The sequence below is a fragment of the Saccopteryx leptura genome, chromosome 6 (assembly GCF_036850995.1).
Source record: "Saccopteryx leptura isolate mSacLep1 chromosome 6, mSacLep1_pri_phased_curated, whole genome shotgun sequence".
In the NCBI taxonomy this organism is placed as follows: domain Eukaryota; kingdom Metazoa; phylum Chordata; class Mammalia; order Chiroptera; family Emballonuridae; genus Saccopteryx; species Saccopteryx leptura.
Genome location: NC_089508.1, coordinates 161,991,620 through 162,007,051, shown reverse-complemented (window position 1 = coordinate 162,007,051; position 15,432 = coordinate 161,991,620). Strand labels below are relative to the sequence as shown.

The 15,432-nt window shown below is 54.4% G+C and overlaps 1 protein-coding gene across 2 annotated transcripts in view; it reads right to left on the bottom strand.

Moving 5' to 3' along the window:
- Positions 1–15,432, bottom strand: part of PSD2 (pleckstrin and Sec7 domain containing 2) — a 48,114-nt gene that overhangs the window by 23,228 nt on the left and 9,454 nt on the right. The window contains exons 1-5 of one of the 2 annotated variants that reach the window (XM_066343208.1): positions 13,065–13,106; positions 10,325–10,749; positions 6,453–6,905; positions 5,841–6,035; positions 2,469–2,549 (exon numbers count right to left, since the gene is read on the bottom strand). In XM_066343208.1, coding sequence (XP_066199305.1) covers positions 2,469–2,549; positions 5,841–6,035; positions 6,453–6,905; positions 10,325–10,698 — 1,103 coding nt within the window. In that variant the 5' untranslated portion in view covers positions 10,699–10,749; positions 13,065–13,106. Of the gene's footprint in view, positions 1–2,468; positions 2,550–5,840; positions 6,036–6,452; positions 6,906–10,324; positions 10,750–13,064; positions 13,107–15,432 lie in introns of those variants that run through there. The other variant, XM_066343209.1, reaches the window with a different exon arrangement.

The following is a 15,432-nucleotide window of genomic DNA, read 5'->3' as shown; positions in this document are numbered from 1 at the left end:
GCTTCCCAAGGCATTGAAAATGGCTGATCACAGTTCAATCCCAGTCACCTGCTATACAAAAACACTCTACCTGCCATCCTCTCCCTGTCTCTCCTGCTCCAGTTCTCTTCCCCGCAGCTGGCCTTCAGCTCTGTCTGTCCTCTCCCTCTTCAGGACTTTCTGAAACCCATCCCCCATCCCAGCCTTAGCCTGTCCTACTGATGAGCCATCCATCTCAGCTCCTACTCCTCAGCTCAAACACCCCTTCCCAGGGGGTTTCCACCAAGCCCTAACCCAGCACAACTGCCACTGAACTCAGGCCTTCTCTTCTCCCACTGGCCCTATTCAGAAATCTGATGCTTCTGGATCAAAAGCTGCCAGCCTGCTGCTATCAGCCCTGCCTCCCAAATCCCACTTTATACTCAGCACCTGCTGTGGCTCACCAGTGCCCCTGCAGTATAGCCTCAATCTATTGGGCTGATATGCAAGGTCCTGCAGCTTAGCACCCAGCCTCTGATCACGAGCGGATCCAGTGAACACCTTCCCTAACCAACCCTCCTCATTCCAGGGCAAACCAGCCTCAGCCCTTGCAGCAGCCCACCACATCCACTGAGAACGACAGGAAAAGCCACACAGAATACGGCTCTTGTAAGCTATCAGAAAACTGCTAACTGACAGAGACCGGAAGGGCCCAGATTCTGGAGAGGAAAGGTGGGCTGGTTGGCACTGCTTGCTCCCTGGGCACTGACGATTATGGGCACAGGCAGGCGCCAGAACATTTGGTGGCTTCACAGGGCTGAAGAGACAAACCCAGAGTCTTGAGGGGCTATAAGCACACAGCCAGTTTTCCTTTGAGAGATTTGCCGAATTCTGAAGATGTGCAGGGCAGGACATAAAAAACTAAGCAGAAAGCCTCTGAGAAGCAGACGAATTTGGGGTTTTTTACAGTCTTGCTGCATTGAAAAGACAAAATTAGGATTCATGACCCATCAAATGGAGAAGCTCCCGTGAGCACACCATACTCCCTATGGAAGGTCCAACGGACCTTCCCCCTGGGATGGGGTGAACCCTAAGTCTCTTCAGCCCTGGCTGGGTTAGGACTGTGCCTCCTGCCTCCTTCTAAGTGCCTAGCGAAGGGCAGGACACACCCTCTCTAAACATACATAGAATGATCTAGAGCCACTATAATTCCATACAAAATGAACAGCATCTAATTAAAACATTAGTAAGTGTACAGAGAGACTTTTTGATGGATCAAAAGGAGAAAAATAGACAATAGAAACAGATACAGATGATACAGATATCAAGATGAGCAGACAAGGACTTTGAAACAACTGTGACTAATATGTCAGGGAAAGAGAGGAGGAAATGGAGGAAAAAAGTGAAAAGACAGGGACTTCCCCAGAGAATTAGAATCTGTAAGAAAAAAATTTTAATAAAAATTCTAGAATTGAAAAATATAATTAAAGTAAAAACTCAATATATGGGTTTAAAACCCTATTAAACACAGAAAAAAGAGTAGGTGAATTATAAGCAAGGCAACAGAAAACAGCCCAACTTAGCAGAGAAAAAAAGAGGTCCTGACCAGTTGGCTCAGTTGTAGAGCAGTGGCCCAGTATGTGGCTGTCTTGGGTTTGATTCCCGGTCAGGGCACACAGGAGAAGCACCCATCTGCTTCTTCACCCCTCCCCTTGTCACTTTTCTCTCTCTCTCTCTCTCTTTCTCTCTCTCTCTCTCTTCCCCCCCTGCAGCCATGGCTCGATTGGAGCAAGTTGGCCCCAGGCACTGAGGATGGCTCCATAGGCTCTACCTCAGGCACTAAGAAGAGCTTGGTTACTAAGCAATGGAGCAACATCCCAGATGGGCAGATCATCATTCCCTAGTGGGCTTGCCAGGTGGATCCTGGTTGGGCCACATGCAGGAGTCTATCTCTGCCTCCCCTCCTCTCACTGAATAAAAAGAAAAAAAATGAATAAATACATTTTTTTAAAAAGTATAAGAGACATGTGGGACATGAGGAGAAGGTCTAATATTCAAGGGCCACCCAGCCCTTAGCTCAAAGACTGCTGTCCCCCTCTGAGGGATCTGGCCTGGCGTCACCTGTTGGCTCTGCCACCAGGCCTGTTAGACACTGGGCTGCATCCTCCCACTCTGGGCCCTCCTGAGGGCTATACCTTGGGTCCAAGCACCAGTGGGGCCTGAGAGCTAATCTCCCTCAATAGCTGTGGGGAGCGAGAAGGTAGGTGTATTGCCTTCTTTCCTCTCCTAAAGAGTCACCACACAATCCCACCTTCTTCATGGCCTCAGCACCCACCACACAGCAGCACTCACCGAGAGGCTGCTGCTCCGATGGCCCCTTCCCAACCTCCCCAGAGGGGTCAAGAGACTGGCCCAACGTTGCTCAGCAAGTTTATGATAGAGCCAGCATGAGTCTCTAGACGTGTGGCCTGTGCCACCTATGAACACTGCCCTGTCACAGCCCCACTGACCTGAGCGCTCTGTCCAGAGTCAGGCCCGAGAAGTCAAAGAAGCTGAGGTACTCCCCGGCCACCAGCCTGCTGAACTCGTTGCTGCCGGGAGAGCATGAGATATCTATGAAAAGCAGGGTCCAGCAAACAATGGGAGTATATGGCAGTGGTACCCTGGGACCCTGACCCACCCACCCAGACTTCCTGCCCGTAGGCTGCCTTTCCTGCTGGCCAGTCGGGCTCTGACAGTTAATCCTTGGGCGGGGCAGTCAGGAAGACTTCCTAGAGGAGGTGATATCTGGAGCAGCACCTACAGGAAGTAAGAGCCAGCGAGGTGAAGGGTGTGGGGGGTAGGATGATGCAGAGCATCCCCAATGGAGGAAACTGCACAACATGTCCAGGGAGCTACCAGCAAGGCCATGTGGCCAGAGCCAGAGAGCAAGAACAGCGGCAGCCAGAGGAGGCGGGAACAGTGCCTAAGGGCCCAGGGAGGGTCCAGACTTGATTCTTAAGTTGGACATAGGGAAACAGCTAAGTGAAATGGTCAGATATTTGGAACACAGTATTTGGAACACAGCTGCTGAGTGGGGACCCACTGCTGGGCTGTAGTCACACCCAGGAGAGAGAGAAGGAAGGGGTTCTGGAGGCAGAATCCCCAGGATACGAGGATGAAACAGGTGTAGGATATGCAGAGGCAGATTTAACAGCCGGCACACTGGCACGCACCCTGGGCCCCGACTTCTGAAGGGCCCCACAAAACCCCAACTTTACACTTTTTTCTAGTTTGGTTTCACATGTACAGTTTTAACATTAATAGTACTTTTTTTTTTATTGAAAAATATGGTTAACATGTATTTTTATTTTCCCTGTCTCTATTTTTAAGGGGCCCAATACTTCCTTCTGCACCAGGGCCTCAACCGACCTTAATTCACCTCTGAGGATATGACAGAGTAGGTGGCCACCGGGGGAGATACCCGGAGCTCAGGGTAAAGGTGGGGAGTTGTCAGCCCATAGCTTCAAACGGCTCTGTTTCTTCAACAAATACATGGCGTTAAAAAAAAAGGAAGGGGGCCCTGGCCAGTTGGCTCAGCGGTAGAGCGTCAGCCTGACGTGCAGGAGTCCCGGGTTCGATTCCCGGCCAGGGCACACAGGAGAGGCGCCCATCTGCTTCTCCACCCCTCCCCCTCTCCTCCCTCTCTGTCTCTCTCTTCCCCTCCCGCAGCCAAGGCTCCATTGGAGCAAAAGTTGGCCCGGGCGCTGGGGATGGCTCTGTGGCCTCTGCCTCAGGCGCTGGAATGGCTCTGGATGCAACAGAGCGACCCCCCAGAGGGGCAGAGCATCGCCCCCTGGTGGGCATCCAGGTGGATCCCGGTTGGGCTCATGTGGGAGTCTGTCTGACTGCCTCCCTGTTTCCAGCTTCGGAAAAATGGAAAAAAAAAAAAAAAGAAAGGGGACTGTTCAACTGCTGTTGACTAAAAGTCTTAAGCGACATATTGACCAAATGTAAAGTGTTGTCCTTGTTTGCGTTCAGAGCTGAACAAAACGTTTTTGAGACAATCAGAGAAAATTAAGCATAGATTGAATGTTAGCGATAATTAAGGAATTTTTGTTAATTTTCTTAGAAATTGTAATGGAATTATTATAATTGTGTAAAAAAAAATCCTTATCAGTTAGAGACACATACCAAAGTATTTCTGGAAAAAAATGATCGAGTGCCTAAAATAAGCTTTAAACTATTCCAGCAAATGGCAGAGGTACCGTGGGAGGAGCAGAGGAAACAAGAACAAGAAGAAGGTTGATAACTCTGAAGCTGAGTAAGAGGCACATGGAGGCTTAATACAGTTTCTCTACTTTTCTGTATGTTTGAAACTTTCATAATAAAAAGCTTAATTAGACAAAAAGAAAGGGCAGCTGGAGTGTCACCAGACTCAAGACACAGGCTGCTTCTGAAGGGAGAGGGTGGGGAAGAATGGGGGCTGGGGCTTCCGCCTGGGGCTAAATGGGGAAGGGAGGGGACAGAGGCCACCCAAGGCACAAGCTGAGAATCCTGGCTATCAAGAGGCAGGCCAGGAAGACCAGTTGAGGAAGGATCTTTGTTTTCAGTTGGGAAAGATAAGCACAATTACGCACTTTTGGGAAAACTCCTAATTGGGCGGGGGGGGGGGGGGCGGGCGGTGAAAAGATGAGGGAAAATGGGCATCGATCATAATGAAGGCTCTAAAAGGTGTCACTGGGTTGGGGGGTCACAGCCCAGCAGGATGGGGGCTAGTAGCTGTGGTTCTGAGCTGAGGCGGGAGGACAGGACAGGAGCCACGTGGTTCCTGTGGAAGGGGAAGGACGCTGGGTAGAGGGAAGCAGAGAGGGACCCAGGAGCAGCGCCTACCTCAGTGCCTCCCTGTGGCCTGAGCCCCAGTTAGCTCACACTGGGGGTATAGGATCTGCACTGTTCCCGATAGCCTTGGGAGCCAGACCTGCTTCTGCATACCTCAAAGCCTTAAGGTGGGTGCTGGGAGGCACTCTGGAGGAAGGGTAATAGCAGGCAAACATGCTGATCATCAGACATGCTCAGGATGTGCCAGTGATGTCCTCAGTCTCACAGTCCCTGCCTGTCCTCCACCCCTTCAGGACTCCCACCTGCCTAATTCCTTCTGCCCCTTTAGCCAATTCCAATAGACCAATGGTCCCCAACCTTTTTTGGGCCATGGACCGGTTTAATGTCAGAAAATATTTTCACGAACCAGCCTTTAGGATGGGACGGATAAATGTATCACGTGACCGAGACAAGCGTCAAGAGTGAGTCTTAGACGGATGTAACAGAGGGAATCTGGTCATTTTAAAAAAATAAAACATCGTTCAGACTTAAATATAAATAAAATGAAAATAATGTAAGTTATGTATTCTTTCTCTGCGGACCAGTACCAAATGGCCCACGGACTGGTACCAGTCCACGGCCCAGGGGTTGGGGACCACTGCAATAGACAGTAGGTAGGCCTTCATGGGGACGGGCAGCCCCTCCCCTAGCTTCTGGGCCCCAGCAATCCCAGGCCAGGCCCGGTTCTCCTCTCCCTGCCCCCATCAGCTGGGCCACTAGCCCTCACCTGACTGCTCTGTCCTCACTATCATCCACCGTGGCCTCATAACCGCACACACCATCCCACTTCCCTCGCCCCGAGGGGCCACCCTGCCACCGCCTCCCCTCCCTAAGAGTGTGGGCCCTCACCCAGGCAGCCCAGATAGGAAATGGATTTAGGGCAAGTCTGCTAGGCCAAGGAATGAGGACAGTGGCAGGAGGAGGAGCTCTTAGGGACTGTTGGGAGCCCCCCAAGCACCCCTTTAAGGCTCGGGGAGACACTGGGTTTGATTGGGGTGGGGCTGGGGGGAGACAAAACTCACTTCTTGCCCAGCTGCCGGGCGACGTCACAGCGCTGGAAGCCCTCAAGGTGGTAGAGGCGGCGGGCCAGTCGGCGCGCAGCTTCACTGACTCCCTGGCACCCGTTGGCCAGCGGGTCGGTGCTGCCAGGCTCCAGCCCCTCCGAGCTGCTCAGCTCTGAGTCCGAGTCAGACAGGCCATCCTTTAGGCTGGGGTTACTGCAGACGGAAGGTGGGGTGGAGAGGAGGGGCTCAGAGGCCCTGGTCAGAGCCCTCACAGGGGCTGAAAGGTCTCCCCAGGCCTTGGAAAACCCACATGGGGACCAGAGCAAGGAAAGAGGCTCCACTGCACCAGGAGGGGACCAAGTCAGACTTCTGGAAGAACCCCTCAGGTGAAATCATTAGGTGCTCCACAAACCCACAGCATCGCTCCCTGGCCCACGGGCTGGACAGGCCTGTGGGCACAATGGGCCCTCAGGACTGGGGTGAGAAGTCCGGGTGCAGGGGAAGGACATGATGACCTTGGAGAGGACTGTTTACCGGGCACTGGGTTACCGTCACTTGCTTTGCTTCCTCTGGGTCTGTTTCCCCATCTGCTCAATGTTCTCCCAGCTCCCGGCCAGGGCCCTGCCTCACCTGGCCGAGTTCAGCAACTTGTCCGTGTCCTCCTCCTCTTCCTCCTCCTCATCCCCACTTGGACCCCGGGGTCCATCTTCATGGAAGCCATTGGGCACGGCCGTGAGAGACAGACAGCTCAGGACGTTCTCTGAGTGGCTGCTGGAAATGGAACACCGCAGGGGGCTGCCCAGCTCCCCACTGCCGCCAGCTGCTCCCACGTCCCCCTCGGGCCCCATGTCCCCAAGACCCAAGGTAGTCCCTGGCTCGGGGCTGTCCCGGGCCCGCTGCTGGATGAGGGGGGTGAGGGGGGCCTCGAAGCTGACACAGCTGTCACTCTCGTCCGTGAGGCTCAACACGTCTAGGGAGTCGAGGCTGCTGTACTGGGTGCCCCGCAGCAGCTCAGACTCCACAATCTTCTCAAACGTGGCACTGAAGCCGTCCCGGACATCTGGCTCTCCAGGGCCTCCCAGCCTGCAGGATGCAAGGACCAGTCAGCATCCTGCCAGGGTGCCCCCCATTCCAGGTGCTAGGACTACACCAATCTGTGCTTGGGAGCTCCCTGGGGGGCAGGGAGTGGGCATGGATTGTGTCGTGTTTATTTTTTCAGCCAATACTGCCACATGCTGGCTGGTTACTGGGGTATGGCAGTGAAAAGGATGGGTACGGCCCGCCCCCCAGCGCCCAACCCGTGCCTAGCCCATAACAGGCATCTCTGAATGAATGTGAGTCCTCTTCCGCCAGCCTGGCTCACGGGGCTGCTCCCTCTATCACAACTAGAGTCACAATGGGTCAGAATTTTGCTGTCCTTACAGCCTGGGGGGGATCTTAGCTTGGCTGACCACATTTCAACTTGCAGGCTTTGTCTTAATGCCACCTGCTCAGAGAGACCGAGGGAGGCAGACCCACATTGCCCCCCACACTGGCCCCCCTCTCATTATTCTCCGTCCTCAAGGCAGCTCTTCATGTCCTCCCAGCCCCATCTGGTTACTTCCCCGTTTACCACTGGTGACCCAGCCCTAGCCAACTCCCCACACATAAGGCCAGAAGCACCCAGATCACAGGAGGTACTTAGTAAACCTCGCTGCATATGCACTGGGTGAGTGAACAGAGGCTGATAGCCCCGCAGTCCACCACCCTGCCTACGCCCTGCAGGGCCCTGAGCTACCCCACAGGGAGCCTTCATGCTGGTCGTTCCCTTGGTCTACGGTGCTCTTCCCTCGGGCGAACACCTCCTTCCTCATTTCTCTCCCCATGAGGTCTGCCCTGACCACCCCATTTATAACTGAGACCTTTCCCAAACACCCCAGCCCCCTTTTCCTACTTCATTTTTTCCAAAGCACTTACCCCTTTCTAATACAGTTTAATACAATAACTTATTATTTTGTGATTCATTATCTGTCTCTCCACTAAATCATAAGCTCCATGAGAGTAGGAATTTTTGTATATTCTGCTCACAGGTGTATCCCCAGCACCTAAAACAGAGCACAGATGAATGGAGGCATCCTAGAGAGATGCTCAGGTGAGCAGAGAGGTCAGAGAAGGGAGAGGAGAGAGACTGAAGGACAGCAAGATCCAGAGAGAGAAACAAGAAAAAGACAAAAATAGAGCAACGGAAGAAAGAGCAAAAGAGAGAGACAAAAAGATACAGAGAGCATAAGAAACAGAGATGAGAACACAGAGCTTAGGATATACAGAATATCAGCTGAAGGAAGACGAAGATAGACAGAAACATAGACATAGCAAGAAGAGACACAAAGAAAGAAGCAGGCCAAGCTGGGCTCATTTCTGATAGATCACGGTCCCTCATTTTGCAAAGAAGCACACCCCTCGCCCCCCGAGGATCTGGCTAGGCCCAGCTTCTGCCCCAGCCCCTGCTGTAGCAGAAAGGAGGACTGGGAAGTGCCCCTTCCCCTCAAGCACCTCCTTGGACCACCCCCACCCCCATGTCTAAGATCTGGTCCCAGTGTGTTTCCTGGAGAAACTTACTGACCTGAGTGGGGCGGGGACAGCTGTGTTTCACCCCAGTCTCAGAAGCAGCTGAAACTGCAGCCTCATTAGACCTTCGAGGGGCCAGAGGAGGAAGTGGGGAACTGGGCAGAATTCTAAAAGGTGGCCAGATGCCTGGCAGGGCACTTGGGTGGAGTGGCTTCTCCTGACCTCTAAGCAACAACACAGATCCTGCCCTGTTGGCCTCTCACCTACTGTCAGAGCCATGAATAGTCCTCTACCTACTATCTCCCACCTTCTCATGTGCCTGAACAGTACTGAAGAGTGGTCCTGGCAGGGGCTTAAAGACCATCAACCCAACCTCCGAACTTCCATGTGCCCCCCCCTGCAGTCATCCTAAATAAATATGCCACCTTAATGCAAACAGAGTACTCCCAGAAGCCCCAGCCCCCTACCGCAGCCCCCTGCCATCCAGCTGATGCCCTAGGCCTGCATGAAAATGCTCTTTTTTTTTTTTTTTTTTTGTATTTTTCTGAAGCTGGAAACGGGGAGAGACAGTCAGACAGACTCCCGCATGCGCCCAACCGGGATCCACCCAGCACGCCCACCAGGAGCGAGGCTCTGCCCACCAGGGGGCAATGCTCTGCCCCTCCGGGGCGTCGCTCGTTGCGACCAGAGCCACTCCAGCGCCTGGGGCAGAGGCCAAGGAGCCATCCCCAGCGCCCGGGCCATCTTTGCTCCAATGTAGCCTCGGCTGCGGGAGGGGAAGAGAGAGACAGAGAGGAAGGAGGGGGGGGAGTGGAGAAGCAAATGGGCGCTTCTCCTATGTGCCCTGGCTGGGAATCGAACCTGGGTCCCCCGCACACCAGGCCGACGCTCTACCGCTGAGCCAACCGGCCAGGGCCGAAAATGCTCTTATGGCCATGGCATACCCAGTACACACAGACACCTGACCCCGGGCACCACGCTCCAGTCCTTGGAGTTCTAGGCACACTCAGCCCTACACACCCATGTGCAGGCCCAAATGTGCACACACTCGCACAGGCCAAGCACACACAAACACCCTCACCCTACAGCCATGCAGACTCATATGCATCAGCATGTTTACACAGCTCTGTGCACACACATGCATGCTCCACACACACACTCACATACCTCCTGCACACTTGCACACTGAGTCTTCAATACTTTCTTTTCTCAGCCCACCCTGGGGTCTTCTAGACATTCTGCTGGCCCATCCCCACCCTCCTTGTCCAACTGGCATCTCTAAGATACCAGATCTCTCCACCTCCTGCTGAGGATAACAGAAGGGGGGTTGTAACTCTAATGAGTAGGACTGAAGTCAGATTCCTGGTAGAACTTCCAGAAGGCACTCAGGTCCAGGGTAGCTGACAGGGATTAATCCACAAAGCCTACTCTCGTGAGGTCAGTTGCAGAATTGGGAGATCTTCATCTCTAGAAAGTAGATGGATGGACCAGACGAATTCCACATCAAGGCATTTTGAAACTCTAATGTCCAGCCCCACCTAAAAATAGCCCACAGTGATTTGAAGGACTGAGGGCTGGGGGCACAACAAGCCTGTTGGCCTTCGAAATCTCATGGCTCTATGTCAGCCTGGAATGCTGAGGTCTCTGGTTCCAAACTCCAGGCTTGCCCAGTCCAGACACATACAAGAAGCAATCAACAAACAACTAAACTGAAGCAACTATGATCTCTCTTCCTCTGTTTCTAAAATCAATCAATAAAAAAATCTTAAAAAAAAAAGAAAGAAATCTCATGGTTCTATTTTCCCAAAATACCTAGAGCTGGGCAGAATAGCGACATAAAATTCCCATTTTATGGATGAGAAAAACAAGAACCAGAGAGGCTAAGTGGCTAGCTCAGGCCACAAAGCACAGAGCAGCTAAATGTGGTGAGCCCCTAACCTGAGACACCAACTTACCCTAGTTGAGGGTCCTCGGTGTCCGGACAAAGGCTCCCGGAAGCATCATCTCCTTCTGCAAACCCACCAGACCTCCAGGTTCTGGACTCTGTAGAATCTTCAAGAATGTTCGAGTCTGGTCCCATGGTTAGACCATTTGTGAGGGAGGAGCCAAGGCTGAGGCCATGGAGAGTCATGTCTGGGCCCCTTGTGGGCTCCTCACTGTCCACCAGTGTGCCCCTAATCTCATGCCCTGGTCTATTATGGCCACAATTCAGGTCCTCACTGGCTGCCATTCCATTCTGGACCCTGGGCTCCTCCTCAGGCTCCAGGCTGGGGTCCCAGGTGGCACCATCTTCTCCGGGCAGTACAGATGAAAGCTTATCTTCATCCATGGCAGGCACTGCTTCCACCCCGTGCTGGCTGCTCCTGGGACTCCCCTAGACCTGGTGGCAGATAGGAGAGGGAGGTGTGGGTCAGACAAGGCAGGTGCTGGGGGGTATGAAGCCCAGCAGAACCAGCACTAGGCAGCCTGCCCAGGGACAGAAGGATGGCTGAGATGACCTTCTCAGGACCTCCTGGCCGGCATCAGGGCCCAGGCCATGGTGTCCTCAATGCCCTGCTCAAACCAGCCCCATTCTGCTCTCCCCCAGCCCCCTGCCATTCCATATGCCCCAGTCCTGCCTTCCTTGTTACCTCTTATGTGTCTCTTATGTGTCTCCAGAATTCACCAAAGCCCTTGGAGGAAGGTGCAAGTTGAAAGGGACTAGGGAAGGGCCCAGCACTCCTCCAAGCCCCCGTCCTCTCCCACTGGAGAGTGATGGAGACCAAACCCCAGGCTGACAGCAGCCAGCCTCCTTGCCTCTTCGCGTGTTCTCCCCCCGGGCCCCGGGAGCCAGGCAACAGAGAGTCTGCAGCGAATGGAGGAAACTGGGCTGGGGGCTGCCTTTAGAGGGGAAGTTATGAGAGGAGGCAAGGAAGTCAACAGAAGTGACGCTTCAACAGAACAGAGGCCACCCCAGAGAAGCCAAAGTGAGCCATGCGAGGCCCAGCGTGAGGCGCTGTCCAGGGTGCTGGGCAGGTGCAGCGCCATCCCAGAGCCTCGCTGAGAGCGTGGCTGCCTGTGGGCCCAGCGCCCAGCGCCCTGGCTGTAGGAGTAAGGATGAGGGGGCTTGGGGTCCCCCTCCGCACCTGGCCCTCAGCGCTCACCCAGCCCTGAGGAAGCACTCATGAGGAGGCTGCCACAGGTACTCTGGGGAGAGCCCTGCAAGGAGAGATCCCTGCTCTGCCCACTCACTGTGGGACCTTTCGTGGGTCTGGGTCAGGATTCCTCACTGCCCTGCCTCAGCCGGCTCACTCCCCTCTGCCCTCTTGGGCCTGTTCTCCTCTATAAACTGAGGCAGCCCATTTACCCTGCCATTTCCACCCCTCCCCCTTCAAAAAGGGAGTGGCACCGGCCCACAATTCACAGAGGCTTCCTCCCCATTCTAACCCCAGCGGGGGCAGACATGATGGGCTGTGTGTTGGCTCCTCCTCATCCCTCTCTGCCCTGGGCCCACCCATTCTAGGCTATTTCCCCCATCCTGTGACCTCTGCCACCAGGGACATAGCCTAGCCCCTCCAAACAACTCCTGCCTCCCTTTTTCAGGCCTCAGCTTCCCCCAGCACCCCCACTCTCCTCTGGGAAAGGAGTTCTGGGGGCTCAGGAGAGGCAGGAGGAGGGAAAGGACCAGCCAGGCTCTGGGCTGCAGCAGAGGAAGCTGCAGGGACAGTTACAGGGATTTAAGTGAGACCCATCCTGCCTGCCCTTGCCTGGTCACAGGTGCCACCTGAGGAGCTTAAATCACAGATTAGGAGTCCCTCTCCCCAGACTTCCCAAACCAGAATCTACAGGGAACTGACATGGCAGGAGCAACTTCCCACTTAGAGAACAAGAGCCCAGAGCCCAAAGAGGAAAGCCAGTCTGTTCTCTGGGGCTTCTGGCCCTGCGAGGGGGGCTCTGACACCCAGGGCCACTTAAGATTCACTTATCCTCAGCTGTCAAACACAAAGCAAAAGAGAAGAGGGCAGAACAGCCCACCCACCTTGAGTGTCACCTTCTAGAGCTTTGAAAATTGTGTGAGCATAGATTTTTACTTTAAAAAAAAAAAAAGGAAAACTTTCATAGATTAAAAAGAAAAAAGAGTCTGAAGAGCCAGGCTGTAGAGTATCTGGGCTCTGAGCCTAGGACACCCGAGAGCCCAAAGGGCCTGGCCCCGAATGAGGGATTCTTTCTGGTCTGCCCTAAATCCCTGCTGCTTCGGTTGCTATTTCACTCTGTTCCCTCGGGTTGTGTGCTCAGAGGAGAGAGGGAGCAGGTCAGCTCCTCAGCTAGACTCCTTGGGGGGGGGGGCACTGAGAAAGGAAAGAAGAGAGAGAGGGGGCCTCTGGCCTGCTGCCTGAGTTCTTGTCCTCTGGCTTGTTCCCAGCCTAGGGGCCCAAATGAGTATTAAAGCTGGGGCACAGGGCTGCACCCCAGTCCACCAGAGTGCCTCAAGCCCCCATGCCACACATGGAAGCAGAGCCTGGTGGGTGGGGTGCTCCTCTTTAGTCAGGGCTCTCCCTGAGTGTCCAGGGAAGCCTGGGGTTTGAGAGCATCAGTGGCTTCACCTGATGCTCAGTCTACACCAGCTCAGAGTTAGGGACAAATCAAGGACTCTTGAGAGAACCCTACATCACCCCACAACTTCCAGCAGCTACCTCAGGCTGGCACCAGCCTTACCTGCCCATCCATGTCCTCCTGCAACTGGGAGCGGGATGAAGGTTCTGCCAACACTGGGCACTGAGCCGTGTCCTCGGCCTGGGGATGGGCAGACAAGGGGCAGCATTGAGCTCCACTCTGGGCGGGGGGCCCAGAGTCCTGCCTGGGCTGAGGACCAGCTGAGCCCAGAAATAGCTGAGCCAGGAACCCCTCTCTTAATGAGCTAAGAGAGGGGCACATAAAGAGGGGTTTCAGGGCAGAAGTGTGAAACGTTGCCTCAAGTCCTCACTCTGAACCACTATAGGCTGTGGGACTCACTGTTCCCTCTAGGGACCCATCTGCAGAATGGGGGCATCACCTCTGTGCCCCTTCCCCGGGGCTGGTGGGAGAACTATGGTCATGAATACTGGGAAAACCAAGATCCAAGAAAGAGCAAACACGCTTCTACCACCATGTTTGACAAATGGGGAAACCAAGGCACAGAACCAGAAAGGCTTTGCCTGAGGTCACACAGTGAGTAGCAGCTTCTAGAACTCAGAGTAGCCTCCCTCTGCACCTGGATGGGCCAGAAGTGCAAGATGAACCCCCAGTCTCCCAGGCCCCCTGCCAGACACTCCCACCAGATCAAGGGCTCAAATCTTCAACCAGAAGCATCCATCCAAAGCAGTGACCCTGCCCACCTCCAGCCCTCTGGCAAGAGTGGAGGAGGGGGCACAGCTGGGCCACAGGGCATGCATCCCAAAGAGATGCCTACAAATGATAGACTCTCAGTTGCTGGAGCCTCTGAGCCCTCTCTCAGTCTGACTCCAGCCCTGCTCCAGGCAGGGGCTCCACTGACCACTGCCCTTTGGGTGACCTTGGGCTCAGCAGGCTTTTTTTCAGCACCAACCAAGATGGGGCCCATGATGATCGTGGAGTGCTGGCTGGGCCAGGGCTAAATGCCAAGCCATCTACTTTCTGGGTCTCAGCTGCTCCTGACACAATCCTGTCCCCCTCCCCACTCTCCCTGTGGCAGCTGGAGTGAGTTGTGAAAACAAATTATATCACATCATTTCATCACTCATAACCCTCCAACAGCTCCCACTGCCCTTCAGTGAGAATCCGGTCTCCTCAGCATGCCCTAAAAAGGCCCTCCCTAAACTGGTTCATTGCCCTCTCCCATCCCCCATCCTATCAGCCACGTGGCCTTTTTCTGCTCCCTGAGCTCATTCCCACCCCAGGGCCTTTGCACCAGCTGTACCCTTGGCCTAGAATGCTCTCTCCCTAGATCTTTAAGTGACTGCCTCTTCTGTCAGTCAGGGCTTGAGTCCAGCACTGCTCCTCAGAGAAGCTCTCTGACCACCAGCGCTCTTCCGTGCCTCCACAGAGCAGCATATCTGCTAAGCATCACTTAGCAGAACTGCAACCTTCTTTCCTATTGTTTCCTTACTTCCTGCCTCACTAAGATGTAAGTTCTGTGAAGGTGGGGAATATGTCACATTCACTGTTGTCTCCCCCAGAGCCTAGCACAGCGCCTGACAGTGGGCAGTTTTTTTGTTTGTTTGTTTTTTGTTTTTTGTTTTTTCTTTTCTGAACCTGGAAACGGGGAGAGACAGTCAGACAGACTCCCGCATGCGCCCGACCCGGATCCACCCGGCATGCCCACCAGGGGCTACACTCTGCCCACCAGGGGGCGATGCTCTGCCCCTCCAGGGCATCGCTCTGCCGCTACCAGAGCCACTCTAGCACCTGGGGCAGAGGCCAAGGAGCCATCCCCAGTGCCCGGGCCATCTTTGCTCCAATGGAGCCTTGGCTGCGGGAGGGGAAGAGAGAGACAGAGAGGAAGGAGGGAGGGGGTGGAGAAGCAAATGGGCGCTTCTCCTATGTGCCCTGGCCGGGAATCAAACCCGGGTCCCCCGCACGCCAGGCCGACGCTCTACCGCTGAGCCAACCTACCAGGGCCCAGTTTTTAAATATATGGAGATGATAATCATCCCTGTTGTTGGCAGAGGCTGAGAGAGGTTGAGGAACAGGCTCAGGGTCACAAAGCTGGAAAGTGGCAAGACTAGCGTTCTGCTTGGAACAACACTGGGCTGCCGTACAGATAACCTCATGCAGTGCTTTCCATGCAGGATCCAAGCCAGAGACAGTGAGGAGCCCAAGGAAAGGACTGGGAGAGAGGCCAGGCAGCGAGAGCTCCAGGACCCAACATGCTCGATGAGACAGAGGGGAGAGAGCATGAGTGCGAGTGCCTGTGCGCACGTCTGTGAGCAAGCATCCAGTAGAGGCATTTGTGGGGGCATACACATACATGTACACACACACGTGCGCGCGCACACACACACACAGGGAGGGTGCTGGGCAGCCACTCAGGAGGTAGTCCCCCTGGGTGGTGAGGTGGAGATGAGGA